The sequence below is a fragment of the Schistocerca nitens genome, chromosome 3 (assembly GCF_023898315.1).
Source record: "Schistocerca nitens isolate TAMUIC-IGC-003100 chromosome 3, iqSchNite1.1, whole genome shotgun sequence".
NCBI classification, from domain to species: Eukaryota; Metazoa; Arthropoda; class Insecta; order Orthoptera; family Acrididae; genus Schistocerca; species Schistocerca nitens.
Genome location: NC_064616.1, coordinates 493,145,248 through 493,172,039, shown reverse-complemented (window position 1 = coordinate 493,172,039; position 26,792 = coordinate 493,145,248). Strand labels below are relative to the sequence as shown.

The 26,792-nt window shown below is 37.6% G+C and overlaps 1 protein-coding gene across 2 annotated transcripts in view; it reads left to right on the top strand.

Moving 5' to 3' along the window:
- LOC126248422 (transcriptional adapter 1-like) overlaps positions 1 to 26,792 on the top strand; it is a 177,804-nt gene that overhangs the window by 113,915 nt on the left and 37,097 nt on the right. For both annotated transcript variants that reach the window (XM_049949389.1, XM_049949388.1), the window contains 2 exons: positions 8,632 to 8,783; positions 19,172 to 19,334. In XM_049949389.1, the coding sequence (XP_049805346.1) occupies positions 8,632 to 8,783; positions 19,172 to 19,334 (315 nt within the window). The remainder of the gene's footprint in view (positions 1 to 8,631; positions 8,784 to 19,171; positions 19,335 to 26,792) is intronic.

Genomic DNA, 26,792 nt, shown 5'->3' with positions numbered 1-26,792 from the left:
CAGATCCTCCTGCATTTCAGTACAATTTTCCATTGTTACAACCTCTCGATACACCACAGCATCATCTGCAAAAAGCCTCAGTGAACTTCCAATGTCATCCACCAGGTCATTTATGTATATTGTGAATAGCAATGGTCCTATGACACTCCCCTGCGGCACACCTGAAATCACACTTACTTCGGAAGACTTCTCTCCGTTGAGAATTACATGCTGCGTTCTGTTATCTAGGAACTCCTCAATCCAATCACACAATCGGTTTGTGGATGTTTGGTTGGCTTCGGAGGACAGGTGCAGTGGGATTGATCTGTGTCAACTTTGTTTTCTCTGTTTTATCCAGTATGATGTTGATATTTTTCAATGTTTTTTACTTTGGTCTGGAATCTGTTTGTTGGGTCTGATTTTAATTTTGTAATGTTATTTTGTGTAATGAATTCTTGTGTTTTTTCGAGGTATTGTTATTTGTCTATCAGTACTACTGTGTTCTTGTCTGCTTTTGAAATGATAACATTTTCGTTTTGAAGTTTTCTCCAAAGTTTTCGAGTGTTGGCGATTCTGTGTTTTTGTTGTTTTTGTGTTGTTGTGTTTTTATACTGGTTATTATATTCTGGATTTCTTTTTTTACTAGTTCTCTAGTTATTCCAATGTTGACACTGCCGTTTTCATTCCTATCTTCCCTTGTCAAAACACATTCTGCTTCTATAATTAGATTTTCTAAGTAATCTTCATCTATTTCTGAATTTACATTGTATTTTAATCCTTTCTCCAACAGCTGTCTTTCTTTACTGTTTAACTGTGTGTCAGTAAGGTTCACTAATCTTGGGTAGAATTTTTGTGTGTGTTTTTCTTGGCTGTGTGTAAAGGTATTGTGTTGTGACTGGAGTTTTTTGAGTTGGTTGGTCTTTCTTCTATGAACTGTTTCCATTCTTTGTACAGCAGTTTTTGTGTGCTTTTCGACCTTGTTGACCAGATGGGAGACATCAACAAGATACATAAAAATATAAAATTCACAGTTGAAAGAGAACAGAATGACCAAATTAACTTTCTGGATATAACAATCAATAAACAAAACAATAAGCATATGTTTGAAATTTACCGTAAACTCATGGCAAAGGACATTATCATTCCCCAATCCTCGAACTACCCACACTCACAAAAGCAAGCAGCACTTCAACACATGCTCCATAGACTCAACACAGTGCCACTCACCAAAGAAAGCTACCAAAAAAACTGGGCATAATAATGCAGATAGCACAAAATAATGGTTACAATAATAACACAGTCACAAAGCTAAAGAACAAAATTAAAAGTAAAATAAAAGCAGAAAGCACTAGACCACAGACAACAGCATGACAGAACCAAACAAACACACGCAGTCCCATAACAACTACACAGGATAATCAGAAAACGATGAAAGAAAACACAAGGTGGCACACAAGGACATACAAACACAAATGAACCCATAAAATCACCAACATTTTCAAAAGACAGGGAATAAACATAGCATACACAACAGCCAATTCTATACAAAAATACACCCCAAAACTGACAGAATACAGAGACACATACCAGAAAGCAAGTATATATCAACTACAGTGTAACACTTGTGAAGACAGATACATAGAACAAACAGGTATAACATTTGATGTCAGTGCAAAGAACACATGAGAGCCTGGAAATATGGGACAAACCACTCCACATTTGCAGAATACCTAAGAGAGCATGACCACAAACCAACCACTAGAGAAGATGACATGAAAATAATTAGAATCAACAGTAAAAAACACCTCATAACCCTGCAAGAAAATTACCATCTACTGAAAACTAAATCAGAAAGGAAAACCTTGTTGAATGATCAAGTACACATGCCAAGCAATTCATTATTTACACTAATAGATAAAATAATAGAATAACACTCCCAAAGATGAGCGATATTATAATACTACCCAATATAATAATAATACCACCCAACATCTTTACACTCACTTATCCACGAACCCTTCCACCAAATACTGAAACAAAAAGGCAAATCAGCTGTAATCTAATCATTCAACGAGTTAGTCTTGAAGATATACTTTGTTAGGTTGGCAACAAGTAGGTAAACATGCCAAAGAGGAGGAAACACTATAGAGTTGTTGCAATATTTACGTTGAGAGAAGCAGTGTCCGACAAAATAGTTACATTGAGTGGCAAAAGAACAATAGTATACCACAAAAAAAACAAGGAGAAACATGGTGAACAGTGTGAAGAAGGTCAGAACACAAAGTTGTGCTTATATGTCAGTAATGTAGTGGTAGTGCGACCTCCAGACCAGATGTGAGGAAACACAGATCAGCAAACCGTAAGTAATTACTTTTTTACATAAAAAAATCGTGACGTGAATTGTTTAATAATCTAAAACTAACAAAACTGTATCGTTATAGATCCCACTGATGATGTCTTAGAACAAGAAATGGCAAAATGCGTATGGGATAAATAAATTAAGAGGCACCCGGAAAGGCAGTTTTATTTACAAAAGAAGTTTTTAAACCCACTTTTTTTACTTTATGATGAGTCACAAAATTCTTTATCTGAACTATTGCTACCCCTTTCTTCGTTAATGACAAATATCTTAGAATAACATGTTGGACACAATGACTTTCATGGTATTATATTGATAAAAAGGCTTTTATTTGTAGAATAATGATCAGACATTATTTCTCAGACCTTTTGTTATATGTTTCTTAAAAGAGTGTAAGCAAGACAGGCCAAAAAGATGATGGAATTTCTTTAAGTATTTAATTTCGTGGTACTTGCAATTGAGTTAACCTCTGAGCCAACTCGTAAGTAAAATGACACTTTTTCTTCCTTGCTGTAATCTTCAATTAAAGTAATGTCTTTAGGAAACACTCCATACACATTTTTGTGGCAAGCTTCTTTAATAAGAACACTGAGACTCCATTTTTAAACTGTACACTTCAAGAGCTCATTGTTAATTGGGTGTGAGTGAACAGATGTTGATGGAAGGAGGAAGACAACTGTACTGGCGTGTCTGTGAGCCTGTAGAGATTTGCAGATGCTGTCTGCTACCCTGCTGAAACTTCCTGCAGAAGGTTGTTACAACAAATAATCAGCCGTTATTTCAATTTCATGTGTTTTTTTGTGTGTTAAATTATATAATTGTTATACTACTTTAATCCATTAGTCTAGATATTGCAGATATAAAGAAATGTATTTTTGACTCATATTTTTTTCTGTAACTTCCCATTGAATCTCAAAGTTGAAATTTATACTGAAGTTGATATCATAAAGCTCTATCAAGTGTGTAATTTTCAGATTTTTGTCTGGTCTCCTAACAGAGATATTGCATTCCAAAGATAAAGACAGTGTATTTTCTTTTTAACTCTAATGTTCTCTCCATTGATACTCTTTAAAATGTAACTATACCGTGTAGTCTAACAGCACATAAAATATTACGGCTGAAAAGTTACTCCTTCTTTGGAGAATGAGTATTGTTGAATTTGCAACCAATGACTTTGAGCATTAAAAACATATTAAGGAATTTGTTCAGCTAGATGAGCATTTATTGTCCAGTGTATGCTGAACCAAGTGCTTCTTATTTGAAATGTGTGTTACTGAACAGTTTAAAACACTGCAGTTACTGGTAAATGCAAAAGAATGCTTGCGGACTGAAACAAAAATAACCCCTGTTTCTAACTGATAAACAATAAAAAAAATTTAAAAATGTTTTTAAGCCCACTAAACATTAGGGAATTCACATAGCGAATATCAATTTTTTCTGAGATGGTCGAGCAATCGATTATTTTTTTTACTGGGCCACTTGGTATGGAATGTCCCAAATGTTTTAGTCCCGTTACCTTTGCTCCAAATGTGGGAACAGTTCTTACTCATCATTATAATACTTGACATTGCTGAAAGTGAATTATTCCTGTTAATTGTAGCATTCCAAAACAGTGTTTAAATCCATGTAAATTACAAAAATTGATATATATCTATCTGTGTGTGTGTGTGTGTGTGTGTGTGTGTGTGTTCAACATATCCTCCTAAACCAGTGGACCTTTTTCAACCGAACTTGGTACACCTGTCTCTTACTGTCTTGGAAGAATTACTGTGGGGGTAGGAACCACCCACCTATCAAGGGGGTAGAGGTGGGGTGAAAAAGCAGTGAAGCCCACGACATGCGAATGCCCATACTTTAGTCATCCAGCATTTGAGAATGAAAGTACTTGGTGACTTGCAGAAAACTTAACACACAATTTCAAACATTTATGACACTGACAACCCCACAAAATGATGACTGGAAGAAAAGTTTATCGCATATCACGTTTTCAAAGTTCATGCAGTAAAACTGCTGCATGAGCATGGTGTTTTAATTTATTACCCTTTTACTGCTAACTGCATTCTTGACACATTTTGCAGACAATATTCACATACACCACTGATTCTACCAGAAAAATTACATTATTGTACGACACTTAGTTCAGTAGATATGATGTCATAAGCACTTAGATGTGTGAAAACCTGGTGCATCATGCAAGACGTTTAAATTTATTTCTTCATTGCTATTAACTCTATTTGCAACACTTTTTGCATACAGTATGCACATCTGTTGCTGAATGTATGTACAAAAATGTATCATTGTATGATACATAATTCAGAAGATGTGGCATTAAATACTGCGAGGCATGAAAAACTGCTGCAACACGCAAGATGTTTAAATTCACTACTTTGTTGCTACTAATGCTTTTCAGAACACATTTCGCACACAGTATGAACATATGCCGCTGAATGTATCTAGAAAAAGACATCATTGTGTGACAGATAGTTCAGGAGAGATGAAATCAGAAACACTGAAATGCATTAAAAACTGCCACATCATGTATGACATTTTAATGTATTACTTCTTTACTACTAACTTAATTCACAACACATATCACAGACAATAGCCACATATGGCACAGGATGTACCTGCTAAATTATATCATTGTGCAATAACACAGGATATACCTGCTAAATTATATCGTGTAGCGTGTAGTTCTGGAGATACAATGTCATAAACCTTGAGCTGCGTGAAGATGAAACCATAGTGCAAAATTTGCTGGAAGTACTGATGAAATATGTACATATGAAATATGTAACTTATATGTGAAATGTATGTGATATGTGTATGTGCGGGCAAAGCCACGGGAGAAAGCTCATCCTAAACCCCTGGAATGATTTAAATGAAATTTTAATCAAATTTGGTCCATGTATTAGATACAATCTGGAAATAAATACTCTAGAGGTAAGAACCAGCAGACTTCTATTGGGGTGAGTGTGATAATGTGGAAAGAGAAAGGAGTGGGGGGAGGAGGTGGACTGTCAGTGAGGGGGAAGGAGATAGGCACAGATAGGAGGAGGAGGAGGAGCTGGACAGAGATAGGTGAGGAGGAAATGGGTGGGAGAGAGAGAGAGAGAGAGAGAGAGAGAGAGAGAGAGAGAGAGAGAGAGAGAGAGAGAGGAAGTGGAAATGGAAATGGACAATGAGAGAGGAGAGGAGGAGATGGACAGAGCCAGAGAAGGGGGGAACGAGGAAGAGATAAACAGATGGGGAGGAGGAAATTGTCAGAGAAAGGAAGGAGGAGGAGATGAACAAAGGGAAGGGAGAGGGAGGAGGGCATGGACACACAAAGGAAAGGTGAGGAGATGAACAGGGAGAGAGGAGGAGAGAGGAAGAAGGAGATGGACAGAGGGGGGAGGAGCCAGATGGTCGTAAAGAGGGTGGAGGAGGAGATGGACAGAGAGGAGGTGGAGGAGGAGATGGAGAGGGGGAAGGAGGAGATGGTCTAATAGAACGGTGGAATAAATACACTGGGTACTTAGCTAGTTTGCAAATAAAATGTTGTCCAAAGTAAGAGAAATGTCACAAACACCATACATCCAACTCAGATCTCATCCACATTTCACATTCTGTGGACCACTGGTAGGTGCTTAATGTCATCTTTCATTTTCTACAGAAATTAGAGAGTGGGCTATAGAGTGTAAATTCCTTTACAAGCTATCAAAAATGTTCTCCTTGTAAGGAGTTTGAAATCTTATAAGCCACTGAACAGAGATAAATGTAAAAGAGTAGATTTTGTTGCAAGAGTGTGTATTTGTTGTTTACCAACATTTGGGTCAACTAATTTGAAAAACAAGTGTGCAGGTAATTTTTGACTGTACATCATAGTTATTTCATATATTTGAAAATGTAAGGATTTGTATATTGTTGAGACAAATCCTGAGGAACCAATCATCCAATAAAGTAAGTTGTGACCTGTGATAACAGTTAATAAATAGCCTTTCATGGAGGTGGAGAGAGTATTTTTTTGTCAGTCCAAAAAAAGAAAAATTTTCTCATGTTATCTCTGTTGCGAAATACTTTCTTTCACTTTTACTGTTAGTTATGGAGACATATGCTATTACTTTTTACTGCTTCAGCATACTTATAAGGATAGTTGCCAGATTGCGTTCATTGTACAGCTATTTAACTACAGTTTTGACTTATGATCTAAGTACAAATTTTGTAGTGCACATATTATATATATTCTGCAAAATATTGAAAGATCCACTATTACGCTCCCCAAGATAAATGTAGCAATAGCTTGAGTCAGTTCCTGTGTTTTGATACAGAAGCTATAATACGTATGACTAAGGCCAAAAGAACATTGTTTTTCCTTTTTGACTAGGTAAATTAATTATGGATCACTGCTTATTTGGTTTGAAATGAACTCCTTTGTTAAACCAAAATGACGGAATTTAGTACATATGTAAGTTTATTAGTAAAAGCAAGTTTTCTTGGATTAATTTAAGTCTAACTACTTGGAAACACCTTAGAATAGATAAATGTTAATGGTCCATCCATTAGTAACCATCTTCATTTCTGAAGCAAGATGTGCTAGATTTATTGGTATATTAACAAAAGGTGAGTGATGTATAAAAACTCCATAGAAAAATTAAGAGTAGTGAACTTCCACAATAAAAAAAAAGAGGAAATACATAATTAGTACCTTGTGCTTTGATTGATAATTAATTTTTGAGCATATTAGAAAATATTTGGTCAGGCATAGATTATTATATTAACTTGCTTTTATGGAGTTTCTATTAAATGATTTAACTCGTTTGCATCCAAAAAAGCAACTCCAAAATATATTTTGTCCATTGACATAGTTCTATGTAAAACAAGGAGCTTTCTGCAACATTACAATTTCGGTGTACACCTTCAGTATTGTGCATCCAGTTGTTCAGTAGATCATTATTCAGGATACGCTAACATAATACGTGCAACAAACTTCTTTGTTTCATTCCTATGATGACAAATTTACCAAGATGCATAAGGCATTTTTTGGAAATCTGAATTTCATTTGCAGTTTGCAATATTTAGGCATTGTCATGAATCTTGGTTGTAATATATTTATATAAAATGTAGTGACAAACTAAAATCGGTGTACCAAAACTCAGCTATGTCACCTGTGGTTAAATTCACTGTCTGTGAAAGGAAAATATGACATTTGCAAATATATTTAGTTATTAGCATGGTGTATTCCGAACAAGGGAAGCAAATGATGACATGAAGTCATTATTAATAAAGTGATAAATCACCCTTTGCCATTTTTAGAGTTAGATTCATACCAGAATTATAATATACAAATTGAAACTCATCACAGTTGTATATTGTCACTCTCGTCTTTAAATGTATCAAGAAGATCTTCGAAAAATGATACTGGGGATGCTAATTTTATTGTTGACTCTGTGATTCAGCATTGGTTAATTCTGGACACTGAGGTAATTAGATGAGGTGTCCAAGTTTATTCCCAGTTCCTCTGATCTTGAGTGAGCAGTAAACAAGCATATATGGTGGCATATTATCACATTTAAAGCCCACACTATTATTAGGGATTTAACAAATTTGTTACATGAGATATTTACATGTTGTCATTGTCAGAAACTCACTCTGTGGTGAAATTTTTTGGGCACAATAGAACATATTTTACTGATACACAAACTATTAGCTAGCTTCATTGTTTGTATGAGGCCCAGATATGGGGAGACATTTGTTACTTTAGGTGCTCTCCAGGTATGACCAATTTCTATTTGGAATACTTGCAAAAATAATTCATCATTTCGCATTCACTTTCAGTTTTATACAGTGTATACCATGAAATGTAAACCAATATTTTCGTGGTATCTTTTCATGGTCAGTAAAACCTTTAAATAAGTAAGTTTCTCACAGACACTGTAATTAAATGTTTTGGAACAATTTTTTTCTCTTTGAATACCTTTTAAATCTCTGTACGTGAGTGCTTATTAATGAATTACAATGCACTAGATATTGATATACTAATTTGTTATTGACATACTAATTTGATTATAAGATAGATAACAATAAGATGATAAAATGTTGGTTCACTGATACTAACTGAAAAATTAGTATCCCTTTAGAAAAAGTTCGCAGAAATTTTGTTCAGTATGTATATTTAGAATAGTTGATGATTTTGTTAATATATATGTATGTGAATGTGTTTGTAACATGCATGCTTCTTTTTTTTACACCTAACTTTTGTCATACATAAATTAGATAAGTTCACAAACTGATCCATTTCATCCAAATTTCAGGCATTGCTGCGCAACATTATATTTGCAACGATTTGTCGCAGAAAATCCTTTCATGTTCTTGACAGTCGTTCTCCATATGGTGTTAATAAACCATATATTAACAAATGGCTCAGGAGGAAGCTGGATAAACCTCTTAGGTGTAGTGTTTTAAGGTAAATACGTTGATTGTAGTGTTTTATGGTAAATACATTGATAATAATAACAAGAATGCAAATGCTTAGAATAGTTAAATCTTCCAGGAAGAGGGTCACTATGAAACTTTTGCAATGCCAGTAGGTGAAAAGAAAGGACACCGCACAATTTTGATTAGTTTATTTTCTCTGAAGTACTCACCACAAACAACTTTTGCATTCTTGTAAACCAATTTTGGAAACAATTTTCCACTCATCTTCTTTCAATGTTGTGAGCTAAAACCTTTTGTGAGGCTTATTAGCTTCTTCAGGACTGGTGAATCAACTTTCATGCAGGTGCTTATTATCACTGTCGGAAATAGAAATAATCTTATGGGGCTAGGCCACAACTCTAAGGTAGATTAGCTACAAGTTTGACTTCAGTGGAGCTATATGATAACACTGAGTATGCTACATTCTCACAATGCAGTATCATCCCTTGCAGTCTTGTGCGTGGCTGCTTTTCCCCAAACTACTAGAAAAATTTTTGTTGGTAAACCACTGTGTATCTATTCACAGTGGCAGCCTTTCGTCCTCACCTTTGACGGACACAAGTATCTTGTTCAGACCGATAAAATCACATTTCACCTTTAGTGACAATGTCAGGAATAGTTGTAAAGTTACTTTCATGGAATCTGCCCTACATTTCTTCACAGTTTGACATACATGTCCTCCTGCTTATCTATCAAAGAGCGAGATACCTACTGGAATGACAATTTCTTGATTTGAAGAAAATCACGTTGGATTTCAGTCATAGCTAGTGAGCCAGTTTTTGCTGTTACTTAGATGTCCTTAAATGTCTCTCTGTAGTTCATTTTAATCATTTTCCCTACAGTGGTGATGTTTTTTTCCATCATTGCTGTCATCATATATCCACTCCTTCAATGAAGACTAGTGTGTGTGTGTGTGTGTGTGTGTAGTGGAAAATTTTCTAAAAGTGCATTCTAAGTGTTGGCTGTCAAATATGCTTCACCTGTGTTGAAATTGTAAAAATGCACCACAGAAAAGTGTTCACTTCCCACCTTCATTTGGATGTCATCAGTTCCATAGAGGCAGGAACAGTTACGGCACTTTCAGTGACAATAATAAACCAGGTTAGATGAGACTTTAAAAACTGTGGTCAGCTGTGCTTATAGAAAGTGAAATAGTGAAGTGTGACAAAAGGTTTCTCAAAACTTTCCTAGTGACCTTCAGTTGCTGTATGTGCAGAAATTCAATTTTAGATATCATAGATATCAATCACTCAATCTAAAGGCAGATGTTTTATTCATAAATATATATGGCAAATAATATTCTAATTGCAGAAGTCATCTCTTTCAGTTTCAAATGCTATTCAGAAATGGAAGAAGAAAAAATTAGTATACAATCGGAGGGGTTACCAGTATTTAGTAACTATAATGAAATTTGCATCAGTGCTCTGTGGTGCAGAAGAGGACTCAACTTACTAATTACTGAAATGGGAACTATTGGAGCAGTGCTGACAGACAAATAGATTAGTAAACAGACAGGGAAGAAAAGTTGCTCCATCAGACCAGAACAGACAGACATAAGGACTTTGAAGTAAATTGATAGATATTGTGGAAGTAAATTGACTGATATTGTGATCCCATTTTCAGGGAACTTTTAATAATTCACAGAGGAGAGTGGATACCTCGGCATATTCCAGAATTATTTAGTGCTTTCAAAATCTGATTTGTGAACATAGAGTAATTTAACATACTGTGACACAAACAGCTGTGGTTACAAGTTTAAGCGTAAAAGGTCAGGTGTAGAAAGGTGATACCCTTGAAATACTTAAAATGATGAGAAATACTACTCTACTGACTGCAGAACCCCAGAACCTGAATGGAGGTGTCAGTGTACTCCCATCTTCTCCAACACAGCTTCCCCTATATAAGGAAAAGTCTCAGGAAAGACTAACAGTGAAAATAGGCTCCAGTACTTGTCTGCACCTAGTGGAACATCTATAGTTGATGACTTATCACAAAAATAAGCTGAGCTGTGTACAATTCTGGAGACAGTGGAACAGTTGATGTGATGTGCCACTGAGGGAAAAGATTTATCATATGGCACAACTTGACTAGAAGAAGGGATCGGTTGGTAGGACATGTTCTGAGACATCGACGGATAACCAATTTAGTATTGGAGGGCAGCGTGGAGGGTAAAAATCATAGAGGGAGACCAAGAGATGAATACACTAAGCAGTTTCAGAAGGATGTAGGCTGCAGTAGGTACTGGGAGATGAAGAAGCTTGCACAGGATAGAGTAGCATGGAGAGCTGCATCAAACCAGTCTCAGGACTGAAGACCACAACAACAACAACATGGTCCTATCCTGTTAGTACCAAGCAACTATTGAAAAAGATTTTTGTAGAAGAGAGAAGATGTCAAATATCCAGTACTCCTTTTTTTACACACAATTGCAGTGGTATAGTGATATGTGTTGTAATCCAGGGTAACAAACAAGTAACTGTAACAGTCAAAGAAACCTGCAGGGAACACAGTGGCACTCCATTTTAGGCTGTCATATCTTTAATGAATTGGAAACTTGTGTGAGCAGGAGGGAAAGTGGCTGGAAAAGAGGGACTCTTGGCTGCAATCAGTAAAACAAAGTGTTTAGCCTTCTTGTACCTTTATGGTCTCCAGCTGCTCTACACAGGGCACTGCTTGCATGTCGTTTTACACACTAACAAGAAGAATCGTCAGTTTTCTGGGCTTGTGCTGTACATATCACTGCATGTTACATTTTGAGTCCTTATTATAGGGACCTCTTATCTGAAATGGGAACCTGGCCGATTTTAGATGAAAATGACACAAAATTCAAAATGTTTTGTGTTTTCTAAACTCCCGTTTAAACTTTTAGGTTGAATGAAGTGCTCACTTTCCCATTCCTCTCTCCACCCTTATGTCCAAGACTTTTGTTCATAACAGAAGGAAAAGAAAGAGGCAGGTTTCACAGTTAGATGACTCCCAGATTGCTCCCAATTTTAATTTGCAAGGGTATCTTCTGGTGACTTTACTTATCACAGTTCACTTTGCCAATAGCATAGTGAAGCATAGGTGGCTATGTTGGTGAAAAACACATAACTGTTCGTAGTTATTTCCACACATCTCATCTACGTTCATCCGAAATTGTGACAAAGTGGTTTTTAACAGTAACAATATGCTGAAGCTGCATAATACCGCAAAACCAATTTAGTTTTAAAGGCCTCACCATTCTCTTAATGCAAATTCTCCATCCCTGTTTGCTTTTGTCAGATATTGCTATGGACAGTGCATATAATGAGTCACAAAATTGAAATGTTGTATTCCTATCAGTAGATCTGTGCCTCCAAAATGCAAACTTTGAAGCTTTTCTCCACAGTTGGTGTGTTACTCTGTTTTCCTGCCTGTCCATGCACACATTACTTATCACAAATTTTTGGCCATTTATCATTCCTGTTGCATATTTTTCTGCACCATTTGAGATGTGAGAGGAAACATGACATGTGGCATCTATGTTTATAGCCCAGCTTCCAGAAAATGGTTTCAGATGGTCCTAGTTGACACTAATTTTGCAAATTAGTCCTAATTTCTGCAGTGGTTTCCATGTGATCAGCAGTGGCTGCTCATATTTGGTAAACAGTCCAGGCATGACTCTGTCTTCTTCTGCCATCTGCAACCAGTGTGAGAAACACATGCTCTTTCCTTGTACTGTTGACACCATTCCCAGTATACAGCTGACACATCATATAGAATGTATTAAACAATTATTTGGACGGCCTACAATATGACGCCATTGAATTTCAGTTAACAGGAACAGCACAAATTGTGACTCTCAGCAGTGCCTTGGTATGTCTGCAATGTTTTCTAACCCAGTGTTATTGTCATAAAAACAGATTAGTCTTTCAGAAAGTCCAGTGCAGCTGTTTTTGGCTCAGCAATTTCTTAGACATTAGGTGAGTCCTACTCTGTCGTCAACATAATGCTTTGAAACATTAACTTTAGTGCCCACTATCAGTGTCCCATGCAAATATGGTACAGTAAAACTCCTCTTTTACACTTTTAAAAAATGGTGTTAATTGTAGGAAATGTAGATCGTGGGAAGTTACTTTTGAAGTACATACAAAAGTTTTTGCATTTTACGATCACATTAGTAGCTCATACTATTTTATGATGAAAAAAAAATCCAGAATTCTTGTTCGTAACAATTTTGTATGGTGAATTCTTTCTATCTGGCTTTCTGTTTCATAAATAAACTCAAAAATTTTGGTGCCTACATAAAAATTTTAGAATTAGTCCAAAAGCAATTACAAGACCGGGACATATGGTACATATATACATATGGCATCAAACTGTAGACAAGAAGTATATCTATAATTAGTTTATAAAATTTGCTACATTGTATGCTAAATATGACATTTTAAGAAAAATGTGCAAAACATGGGATAGTAGTTGGTAACAGATCATTTTGACTGTTTATGTAATATGACACACCCAGAATTACGTTCTACAAATTTCATCACAAGGTTAAATGTATGTAGATACATGACAACATAGTAAAATATAATTCTGTACTTCATAATATAGAATGGAATGTGCAGTTAAATGTTAACTATGCTGTCAGGTCCCATGCTAACAAACACCTTGGAAATCGGGACATGCCGAATGAAGTACCAAAAATGTGTGACAGTTATGATAGTATTAAATGTTTGTGCTTTGCTATTAGTTCCGAACCTGATCACCACTTCAGAAATTGCTACATATTCCAAAAACAGCAGCACGCCGTACACCACATGATAACATCTCCCTGCATATCAGATTGCAGAGTGGCCCACCATGCAGCAGTCCAAACCCATGGGCTTTGCTGGTCTGACACACCTCATTCCACGTGAAATAGCTCTGTGCTGGCTCACCCTCAGCCAATACCACTTTGACTATTAAATGCTTTGCCCCACCCAACAGCAGTGGATGGGCTGCATTGTACACACTGGCAAATATGCATACTGCACTCAGGATGGTGGTGCACTAGTACAGCTGTGGTCAGACTTGCAGCTGGCTGGATGTGGCCAAGTTTACATTCAAGGTGGATGTGCATTGTGCACACAGCCAACTTTAGCCATCTGTCTTGTCTGGCCAGTATTTTGTCATGCAAACAGCGATCAGCCATTGACCCCACTGTGACTAAAGTTATATGCAGTTGCAAGGAACAGTGTCTATGCTATACTGCCAGTGTGTGGCCAGCCATCAATGTGATTCCAGTGGTGTGGATTTTTTACATTTGATTTTTTGTTGATGTGTTGCTGTAGAAGGATCTTTCTGTCATCATGGACTTTAATACAGAAAAAATTATTATAAAATTTTGGAAGATGTCTGCTCCAGGGAGTTTGTCATCCAAAGGATATGTAGTAGACAAGAACCAGCAAAAGAAAACATGATAGAAAATGACTGATGTTTGGTGGCAGTGAATGTACAAATCCACAGGAACAAAACACACCTTTTTTTTATATTTTATTAACACAACATCTACATTTAATTCAGAAAATGTTATCCAACTGACGTGGCAGAGCACCTTTATCTACAAAGTAATTGGTAGATACGTTTCTATAGTGTGAATTGGGTCTATGACTATATTCATTGTGGAATACCCTCTCATGAATTGAAAGATACTGGTATAGGGTGTCAGTAAGTGGTACACCGTCTTTGGTTCATATATAGTTTTGTAGAATACAACTTGCCATAACAGTCTCTACAGTGATATTGTCTACATTCAGGGGCTTGTGAAATATCCTCCACTTACATGCCACCATCTGCCACAGATACTCAGCTAACATCTTGTTCAAGAATGATGATAGTTCAGCACCGTTTGTTTCACAAAAAAAAAAAAAAAAAAAAAAAAAAAAAAAAACAACCATTCCCTTTGTTGAGGGGATTGCAACATAAGGATGTACCCATTATGTTTTCTCCTTTCACTTCGGCTCACAATTCCACAGCTGTAACCATAACCTCCAACATGTGATGACTGAAATGCAGCCAATTCGCTGCCAGACATGCCGCCAGTTACAGCTCTGGTTGTAGAAGCTGTGGCCACAGCCAGCCATAGGTTCATTTGACATACTTTTTTATTCCTGAATATCTTGACTGAATTTGTTACATGAATATTAATTGACCACAGTGAGTGTGTGATGAAGACTTTACTTGTTACTGACATAACAAGATATTGGACTTTTAGTTCTGATGATAAGTCATTACACTCAAAATTCATTATCACAAGTGATCAAGGCACTTGTGAATAAAACAAGTCATTTTCTAAATACTAAACAGGATTGTCTGACATTGAAATAAAACTGCCAATATCATCCTTGCTGCTCAGTAATAATTTGTATGTAATGTGAGTTTTATTTCTCTTCAGTAAATTAAAAGTAATTTTAAAGGAAGTGTAGGTAAGTCAAATGTACACAAGTCAAATGTACACAACAAAATGTGCAATAAACAAAAAAATTTTACAGCTACCAACAATGTAAAATGAAACTTTGTGTGCAGAAAGGGTTTCAGGATATTTTTTCACTCACTTGTCTCTGTTACAATTACTGTGAATAAAAAGAAGTGCATCAACATTGCCCAGGTGTAAAAGTGGTTGCCTTGTGTTGAGAATGAAACTGGCAGAAATAAAATTTCTTTCATAAGACAAGCTGGGTGGTTTTATACACAGTATTTTCTGGCACTCTTCTGAAGAACTGAAAAAATTTGTGCAGTCATTCTGCAGCAAGAAACCATATTTTCTTCCATTTTGTAGTTTGGAATTATATGTGTCTCTAAGTCACCTGTTAGCGTAAGACTGTCATTTACATCTGCCCACAAAGCAAACTTCTTCGCTTTCCATGGTAGTGTACTTTTTGTGTAATTTCGTGAAAGAATTGCTTGTTGGTGGCATGTACATGACTCACTCTAATGATTTTTATCTAACTGGAAAAATAGAAAAGCTTTTTAATACAACCACAATGTGAGCCCTAAAGTGAAAAATACTATCAAAAATACAACAATATTCTATTGTTGAAGGAATTTGAACTGTTTCATTGAATTTCAGGACTTCCCCAAAGTCACCCACAGATTATGCTAAATGATCTGATAAAGTATTCCCATATATTTGACTGTCCTTTAGGTGAGGAAACACCAAATCAGACCCTATGAGGTCTGTACTTTCTTCTGTGGCCTATCTTGGTTTTGATTGTTAGTTGACAGTTCCATTTGGAAATGGCCACTGGGGACAATTAACATAGCAATAAATATATTGTACGTCTTAACTGTGCCATGACTTCTCACCTCATGACTTCTCACCTCTTCTCTTCAGATGTCATTTTTAGATGATGATATGGTGGCCAGAGAAAAGTTGCTGGTTCATTGTGCCTCTGAACAATTAAATTTTCCACTAAGGCATTTACATAGAAGTCCTATTTAGAGGCTTCTCTGTCTTGAGGTGCCTAAATCAAATGCTGCAATAATGTCATATTCCATGGCAACAGTGTAGGTGATTCCTCCAATTCTGATTCCTTGCATCCATGAAAGGCCTCATGTTTCAAAAGGTTTGCTATAAAGTAAATGTTAACATATAAGAATTACGGTAATGTGATAGCATACATCAGTATGCTATTAATTTCTTCAGTTCAACCTATTTCTCCCTTCTCAGAGGTCAAATCTGCCTCCGGCCATCTGGATTTAGGTTTTCTTTGAATTCTCTAAATCACTACAAGCAAATGCCAGGATGTTTCCTTTGAAAGGACTTTCTGTCCGCATCCTTAACAAAACAAAATCCAAACTTGAGCTCCATCTCGAATTACGTCATTGTTGGTGGAATGTTAAACCCTAATCTTCCTTCTTCTTCAGAGAGCTTTAATGACACAAGTCAGAATATTGACTGTCTTCTGATTCTAACAGTCAACCCTGTATTCCAGTGAGTATCGCTGGACTTTTCCACTGTTATTGCAAGAGCAGGGAGGCCTTTCTTTGTGTAAATTGCAAGTCGAAATGTTATAAATTGTGGACAGTTGATGCCTATCTTGTCCTTATTAAAAGCATTTTGTAGAATTGTATTTTACATAGCACAGGAACAATTCAATCATGAATAATCACGCAGTGAAGATAACGTCGAGCTTTTTAACACTTTGTGCCATGTACCATGTGGGGATACTTTTCTGTAAGTCACTCCAGTGTTAACTTGTGTCTCAAGATCCAAAAAACATCCATCCCCTACAGTTCCATACAACACATAGCCACACATTTACCAATAATCATCTCCTGGGTGGGTTTAGGAAGTTGTTTCTTGTCAGCACAAGACACTTGCTTATTAGACACATATGGGCAGCAAGAAATGTGCAAAGTGCCACTGTACCCTTTTCCATGAGTGTAAATTTCTCTCCACAGTGAACAGCAAACAAAACTAACATTTTCCTCATTGCTATCCTTTACAGGCTTAAATACTGCCCAAATTGAACTTTTAAGGTTCATTTCGGGCTCTGTAGCTCTGTAGCCACCACTGATTAGTTTTTTTCCCCTTTTACTTCATTTTGTATTGATTTGCTCTTCTTCCTTTGCAAACCATGTTTTCCATCGAAAAAAAGAAGAAAATAAAATGGAAAATTTAGTGATAACATAAATTAGCATACACACGTGTCACTCTAAGCACCGCCCTACTTGCTGTTCATAGACCTTAGCTCACAATGGCAGTCAGTACTACCACCAACCTGTAGTGCATGGTGTTTGCATGCAGTCCTGCCCAGCCTGTGCTGTAACATCACGGGCTTGCTTCGTCCAAGACCACTGTAGCTCAGTACAGCCAAAGCCGGTGGTCGGGGGCCCTTGTGTATAACTATGCTGCAAATCACAGTTGATGCATTTTTTAATGAAATAATATGCTAACAATTCCCATGTCATACATAGTGGTAGTACAAAGTGTTGTCTCCACACCTCCCTCCCCCTCTCTGCCCTGTGTGCAAGAGATACCACATCTGCGATGGTTCAAAGATAGTTTATATAATAGTTCATATTGTATCTGGAAGAGGTGCTACCATAGCTCATATTTATTGTTGCCAGCTTTTTTTCTGTTTGGACTAATTCTGATGTTTTATCCCAACCCAAAACTTAGTTCGATAACACAACTATGAGCAACACTACACACAGTATAGTTGTTATTAGATTCACAGTGTTGAAAACAAAGCACTAGTGACAGAAATTGTTCTAACTTTTAAAGACTTCTACTACTGATTCAGAAGGTGAGAGGCCAGAGCTCAACAGAGTTCATTGTGAAATGTTTCTAGGCACCACATAAAAGCCAAATCCTTTTCAGCATCATAATGTCCCAGTTATATGTTTTTGTTTCTGTATATTAACATTGTTTCATTAAGTATAAAAAGCAGATACTTACAATTATAACACAAAATTTGGTGGGAATTAACATTCTGAACATAGAGAATTTGGAGGAACTGATAGAACATGCCATAAACAGTGGGTAAACATTAATTCCAGGAACATTAAAGGGGGTTATTCTTAATTTATATATGTATTTAGAGGTCTTCATTTTCCAATAATTTATTCTTGCCATATGTCCTTTATGTACCATATGGGAGACTTATGAGCATGTCCTAATTGTTTCATACTAATATTTTCATGGGACTGCATTACATACATATTTTGTGCTAAAGAATAAATTGGGAGGTCACTAGTTACAATTTCATTTATTGCGGGGAGTAATGTTGAGTATCCATAGTGAACAAATGATTCTTACACTAACATGTTGTGGTATCTGTCAGCTTGTGTTGTTTGTGTGACCTCTGCTTCTTTCTACACCAGCAACCTAGAATTTTGTGTAAGTGTATCATCCTCCTCTCACTTGTGCTGGTCCAGTACTAATGTAGAAAAATAGATTACTAAATTGAGCAGTTATAATATCAGTAGCAACAGGACCTGCAGAAAGATAGTCATAATGGAAGTCATAGTTTTTTTTTTCCATGGAGTTGACATATCTCACGTTCAATGTAAATTTAATTATAGTCTGCAGATTTTTGTAACATTTTGATTTATGCCAACTTTTAATCTGTCTGTCTCTGTGCCCATTTCTGCATGTTATTGCTGTTATTGGTTTTAAATCAGCAGAACTAGTTTGCTCAGAATGAAATCTTATATAGTTATAAAACCAGTAATCAACACAACGTAATTATATGCCTGTGCTTCAAGTACTTTTTTTTCTCCAGGTGTAAAGTAATTCTCATTCTTACTGTTCATATTTTGTATTTTACTGGAAGCATTGAATCAGATGGAGTTAGTGTTTTGCACAATTAGAGGTGCCTTATTTATGTGATTTGGACACATTTGAAAGACTAAAATATCATCTTTTAGGGGAAAGCCTGATGAAAAGGGAGCATCATGCAGCCGACTTAGAATTCTTGGACCAACATACGAAGAAATGGAACAACGTTATATATTTGAACTCGCATGTTCACCTCGGCAGCCTCCACCCAACAGGCCAATAAGCTTATATGACCTACTTGAAACAGTGCAGGTTAGTAAAAAGTTTTCATCTTTATAATTCTACTATATTGAAAGCTGTGCATTAGCATTCATTTGCATTTAGGGAGGAAGAAGCTGCTGCCAAGTAACAAATGTGCTAAAGAGGGCTGTCAAAAACAAGTTCAGTGTGACTTGACTTCCTGAGAATGATGTACACTATGTGATATGAAGTATCTGGATACATCTATGTAATGTAGAATTGGCCATTAGATGTCATGAGAGGCAGATACACCAGTATAAAAGGATGTGGGGAGTATTTTATTGTTAGTAGAGAAAGAGTAACAGCAGAATGGTTGGGTCAGGAGAGCTCAGTGACTTTGAACATGGACTAGTCATTGATGTCAGCTGATTAACAAAACTACATTTCAAGCTTCTAAAGCTGCCCAATTTGATTGTTGGTGTGTGACTGTGAAGTGTAAATGTGGAGGAGCAACCACAGCTAAACGTAGACCAGCCATATCTCTTATGCTGATTGACAGGGACCATCAAGCATTGTGGAGGATAGTTGTAATAACTTACATAAAAACAGCAGAAGGAATTACTCATGAGTCCAAAGTACTGCCATCAGTGCAACTAGCACATTCAGCGTAAGGAGCTAAAAAGAATGGGGTGCAATGGTCAAGCAGCAGCTGATCAGCCATACATTTCTGTAGTCAGTGCTAAACGAAGTTTGAGGTAGTATAGAGAGTGGCACCACTGGACATAGATGACAGGAAATGAGTGATTTGGAATGTGAATCATGCTACAAACTGTAACAATCTGATGGAAGGGTTATGGTTTGATGAATATCTGGAGAACATTATCTGCCATTGTATGTAGTGCCAGCAGTGAAGTATAGAGGAGGTGATGTTACGGTATGGAGTGTTTCTTGTGGTTGTGGTGTGATCCCATTATCGCAAATAAGAAAACACTAAATACGGAAGGATATGAACACATTTTACAGCATTGTGTACTAAGCAAAGTTGAGGAATGGTTCAGAGACAATGATTGACTGTGTCAGTGTGACAATACTGCCATTCATAATGCTGCACCTGTGAGGCTACATTCTTGAAGTGGACTGGCCTGCCCAGAGTCCTGATCTGAACCCCGTGAAACACTTTTGGGATGAGTAAGAATGTCGATTTAACTCCAGACCCGAGCATCCCAACATCATTTTCTCTGGTTTCAGTTCTTGAGAAGAAATGAGCTGTCATTGCTATACAGACATTCAGATACCTCACTGAAAGTGTCCCCAGCAGAGTTCAAGACATCATAAAGGTGAAGGGTGGACACACCCAATATTAATGTCCATTAATAGGTGTCCAGGTGCTTTTGATCAGAGAGTGTAGTGTAATGTAGTGAAAAAACTTTGAGTTACAAAAATTTACATCATAAGAAACTGCCAACTTATATGCTATCTTATTTCAAATATCCTGTCCATGTTGCAGGGTATTTTAGAGGCCATTCACATAAGAAAAAAAGGATGATTAGAATTCATCACCCAGTTGATCAGAGGTTATTGAGGCAGATTACAAACTTTTAATTGATAAGGATAGGGAAGGTAATTAGATGAGTATGTTTCAAAGGAACCATCCTGGCATTTACATGAATACATTTTGAGAAATCACATAAAACCTAAATATGGATGACTGGATGGTAATTTGGACCCCACGCCTCCTGACTATGAGTTGAGTGCCTTAACCACTGTACCAACTTGCTCAGTCTGTTCAGATAAACTTGTATGCTGGCAATAATGTTCTGTTATTTGTTTAGTAATGTACAGATGAACACGTTGTTCCTTCATGCTAAAATGTTCACAAGCTTCTGTATATTGAACAACATATCTTATTCTTTCAAAATGGACTCTTTCACTCAGCAGCAGTGGGTGGTGTGACCTGTTTTGAATCTTTGTTGCATATTAAAACTATGTGTTGGAATGGGACTCAAACTTGGAACCTCACCTTGCATGGGCAATACTCTTACTGATAGGATGTTCCAAATGCTCCATTTTCAGGGCTGTTAGTGTATAATCAGTTCTCTTTATAATGTGAGACACACACACACACACACACACACACACACACACACACAGAGAGAGAGAGAGAGAGAGAGAGAGAGAGAGAGAGAGAGAATGGGATCAAGTTGTGAGTGTAGTGGGTTAGTGGAGATTGAGGCCAGGAGGATTACGGGAGCAAAGAAACTATTGCAAGGATAACTCTCAGCTGTGTAGTTAAAAAACCTGGGATCTGAATAGCAAAGGCTATGATGCAGCCCACATAAAATTCTGTGCAGAAATTGCAAAAAACCTGGTATACAACATGGCTGCCTTCACCGGTGGCCCTGCCTCTGATGGTATGGAATGGCATAAGCCGGTGATGGGACTAGAGTAGTTTGTGCTGGGTGGGTGGGGGGTTGGGAGTGGCACAGGTGTGGACCAGGATGTTACATAGGTTGGATGGGCAGCAGAATACCATTTGAGGGGGAGTTCAAAGGATCGTGGGTAGGATGTCCCTTATTTCTGGACATGATGATAGATAGTCAGAGCTCTGGCGAAGGACATGTTCCAGTTACTTCAGTGTGGATTGATTTGGATGATGATGGGGGCATTCCTTTGCAGATGGTTCTTGGGGGTAGTGGGAGGATGAGGGGTGAGTGAGGATATGGCACGGAAAATCTTCTTATTCACTAGGTTTGGGGGGGGGGGGGGAGGTGGGGCTGTGCCTTTCTGTTAAGGCCCTTGTGAAACCTTTAGCATACTGAGCAATGGAGTTTTTGTCGCTGCAGGTACACCATCCATGAGTGGCCAGGGGTGACAGTTGTCAGAATGCAGGTCCTGGTGGTAGTTAGTGCACTTGAAATGGACAGAGGTTTGGATGGAACCATCAGAGGGGTGGAGGTGAGCAGATGGGAGAAAATATATTGAGGCTGTGGAGAAATGAGGATATATTGTCATGGCCCTGTGTCCAAATCATGAAGATACCATCAGTGAACCTGAGCCAGACAAATGGTTTGGGTTTTGGGAGGTTAGGAAGATTTCCTGTACATGACTTGTAAACATATTGGCATAGGAGGGTGCCATGTGGATGCCCATAGCCTTGCAGCGGATTTGTTTATGTATCTTCCCCTCAAAGGAGAAGTAGTTTTGTTGAGGATGTAATTGGCTAGATGAATGAGGAACGAGGTTGTTAATTTTGAGTTGGAAGAATGTTGAGAGCGTTAGTGTTTGATAGCAACAAGGCCATATGTATGAGGGATGTTATTGTATAGGTAGTTGGCACTAACAGTGATGATTTGGGATCTAGCTGGTAATAGGGGGGAGGGGGGGGTAGTGGTGGTTGAGAGAATTGTTGGGTTTATGGATTTTAGGAAGACTGTAGAAGGTGTGTGTGTGTGTGTGTGTGTGTGTGTGTGTTGGGGGAGAGGGGTGCCATTGGGGTGAGAAGGGAGATGAATTCCGGTGAAAGATCGTGAAATGGGATTGAAAGTTATGTTTGTTTGACTTCTGGGATGGGATCACTGTGGCAAAGTTTGTAGGTGGAGGAGTCAGACAGTTTGCAGAAGCTTTCTGACAGGTAGTCACTGTAATTCATCACAACAATGGTGGAGCTTTTGTCTGCAGGGAGGATAATTAAATCATGGTCTGTCTAGAGGTATTGAGTGGTGGCTGTTCTTTCTTCTGTTGAGAGTTTTATGTTTCTGGGAAGAGACCTGGGGAAGGATGATGAGGCCAAGTTGTATTTAAGCTATTTCTGAATGGTGACCAGGGGCTGGTTAAGTGAGGGGGTGGGGGAGTGGGAAAGTCATGGTTGGATGCTGGTATGAACGGGGAGAGGAAAGGTTCATTGTTAGGATAAGGTTGACTTTGGCTCGAGGGATTCGTAGCAAAGAAGTGTTTCTATTGTAAGGATCAGGAGGAGGAGACTAGATCTTAGCCAAGTCCATTGTGACTGAACTTAAGTGTGGGCTGAAGATGAGGCCATTGGATATGACTGAAGCTTTTGTAGGATTGAGGTTTTTGGTGGATAAGCTGGCAACTGTGTTTTGCTTTTGTTTAGGTTCTGTGTTTATAGAATGTTGGGAGGGAGTATTGGAGGATGCAACAAATGGAAAATGCCAGCAAGTCATGGTCTGTGTGCTATGAGGCGTTGATTGGCAGGGGGGGGGGGGGGAGGTGCTGGGGATAGGAGAGGTGTTAATGGCTAGTGGTGGTCTGAAGCAAAAATAGGATGTTGATAAATTTGATAAGTTTTGGAGTTGATGACTGGAGTGCTATTCCAGGTGTTGAAGGGTGGGGGTTTCAATTTGGGAGATGTAGTGCAGGTAGTTGGAATTGCACAGTAACAGTATCTTGTGAAAGGAGCAGAGTTGGCTCTGGAACTCCAGCACTATGGAGATTAATTTCTGTAGTGTGTGAGGGTTAGGGACTGGCAGAATCTGAAAATTTGAAGATCATTTTGAAAGGATGGGTGGCATTCAGAGAAGTAAATTTTATTGTTAGACCATTGGGAGACGGAGTGTGTGTGTGTGGGGGGGGGGGGGGGCTACCATGGCCTATGCAGCATTTAATGAATGTGATGCGGGCCTGGGTTTTACCTAAGAATAGCATGATAAGGCAAGAAGAAATTGTGCTGAGGGCTGGAGGATAGTTCTGTGATGTGAGGGTATTCGATCATACTTTAGCTAACATTGTGCATGGTGCAAAAAAAAAGAATAGACCTAAGATTATGATAGGAGCAGTGTGTGAGGATAGGTAATTCAACTGGGAAATGGAGTGTAGTAATTTGTTGCTTTGATAATGTTTAACTGTGATCCAGCTATTGGGTTGTTCATAGGATGGTGTGCACTACAGTCAAAGTGTCCACGACCGGTGCTATGGGTGGAACAAATGTCCCACGTGATCACACAGGTAGGGGCTTGCAATGCATGTATGTAGCAAAAATGAGAAGGAAAACATAGGGAGAGATATGGACGGACAATACAAGAGACATACAGCAGATGTAAGTTATGAGATGGTAACAAAGATCAGATGACACAAGGTTTAGGACAGAAGAGAGCCACTAGCAAGTATAAACAGGATAAGGAAAGTTCTGGCAGAATGTAAATAATTTATGAGTAACGGAGACCATTAACCAAATACTAGAAGATTCTTTCCTTGACAGGCATATGTTTGTGTGCCCTAGCTTGTTAAATGATTCATCCAAAAGTTAGCAAAATTTTCATTATTTTTTAAAATATTTTCATCATTTGCTGTCACCACATAAACATTGGCAGACGACAGTGGGTAATATGAAGAATGGGATGGAGACTCCTGTTTGCAAGAGGACCATATTTGGACCTAACGTAACTGTTTCATTTAACTTTGAAAATACCAACTCATTGTTTGCACAGCAGATTTTCAAGAGTTACCAGATGCTTCAGAATTCCTAATTCTGCTAAAACCACTCTCTCGTGATGCAATTTCATAGTCTGTGTTATGTCAGGCATCGTATGTGGATCCAGTTAATGTTCCTATTTGAGATATACAATGTTTTTTGTACAATTGTATGGCTAGCTCCAGTTATTGAATTGTTATCTGTATGCCTGTATTTATAATAGTGTGGTATGTACAGTTAGTGCAGTCAGAATAACTAAGTGCGAGCGTTATAAAGCATTGTTTTCTGTTTCTACACACTAAGCCAATGTTGCCACATTCTATCAGTCAGAGTGTAGTTAAGGGAGGGCTGTTGGATAGGAACTTCCTTCCATCACAAGCTAGGATTTGTCAGTCATGTTATTTTATACATGTTACAGAATCTTATTTTGTGAGTTTAGAGGAGTTGCAAAGTGCTTTGTTCATTGACTGGTTAGATACTACTTACAGTAGACATTCTAGACAACGTTTTTCAAATGAAATACCTGAAATACTTCCAGTAACATTTCTTCTCACACACACCGTCTCTCCACAACTGAGTAGCCTCATGCATTGGCAGAGAGTGCAATATTGTGTAAAGGTCTCAAGTTTCTGTATTTAGGAAGCATTACTTATGCCATAATCCCTTGCCACTGCTAGACAATTATTCCAAAGCCAGGTTTGCAACTAATGGTTGTTGCTGTGCAGATGCATAACATGGGGAGCAGCTCTTGGTATTTATGCCCTTATGAACACTCGTAACTCAGCATCAGCCTCAGTTCAGTCTCCTGTACTGTGTTTATTACTCTTCCCTTTATTGTTCAGATTAGTAGCACATTAGTGAAAATCCATCAACAATAGTGCCTTTTCTTACGCAGTTGGACAACGTCGGATGCAAGTTCTTAAAGAAATTATTCATTGCTACTGCAGTGTTGCTCGATCTTGATACACTTATGCGCATTCCAAAAATGCTCTCACGAGCATCCTCTCACAGATTTCATTGTTTACGTTAGTTAGGTCTTTGTTATAATCCATTAGACATTCATTGACACAGCATTGTTTTTAATAGTTTTATGTTCTAGTGGCTGGGAAACTACATCTTATCTCAGTTGGTATTCTGTGCACATTACTTCTTTTTTCTCTCTCTCTCTCTCTCTCTCTCTCTCTCTCTCTCTCTTTTTGCAAAATCCAGTGATGGGAGTAGTTCAAACGTGTCATGTGGAAGTAAACTTTCATAAGTGATCTAGACAAAAGTATTTGAAGTGCAAACTCATAACTGGAATTTTTTCCTTATTAATAAAAATAAGACAGTAATTAGTGTCACAGGTTATCTGTCTGAGCTGAAATATATAAGCTGACAGAACAAGTTTCTGCATGCTATGTATTATAATTTTCATTAGACATTCATATAAGGGAGAGTCATATTCAAATGAGACAGATGAAAAAAAGTAAGTAAACTATTTATTATTTCAAAAGTAATCACCATAACTGTTAATGCATTTATTCCTCTGTGAGCCAAGAGGATCAGTGCATCCATGGAATAATTTTTGCAGTTGTCTACAGACCAATGATTGTACCAAGGCATGTAAATTGATGGTGATGAATCTCTCTCTAAAAATATGGAAATTGCATGGGGAGAGATAGGGACTATATGGAGGATGTGAAAGGCTTCCCAGCAAAACTTCTGCAGCAAAATCGAAACAAACTTGGCAACATGTGGGCAATTATTTTGCTGCCAAGGCTGTTTCAACTTTGCTGCTGAAGTTTTGCTAGGAAGCTCTTACACAGCTTCGTACAGCCCTAATCTGTCCCTGTGCAATTTTCATATTTTTGGATCCCTCAAGAAAGACATTTGTGGCTGTCGATTTGCTTCAGGTGAAGAGGTGCACTCCTTGGTCTATTATGGTTCCAATGGCTACTGAAAATATTTTTCAGTGAAGGCATTTACCATCTTCTCTCACAGTGGGATAAATGTGTCAGCAGTTAATTTGAATAATTTTGAAATAATAAACAATTTACTTACTTGTTTTCCAGGTGTCTCATTTTATTTGACTGTCCCTTAGAAATTTTTCCAGTCATCAT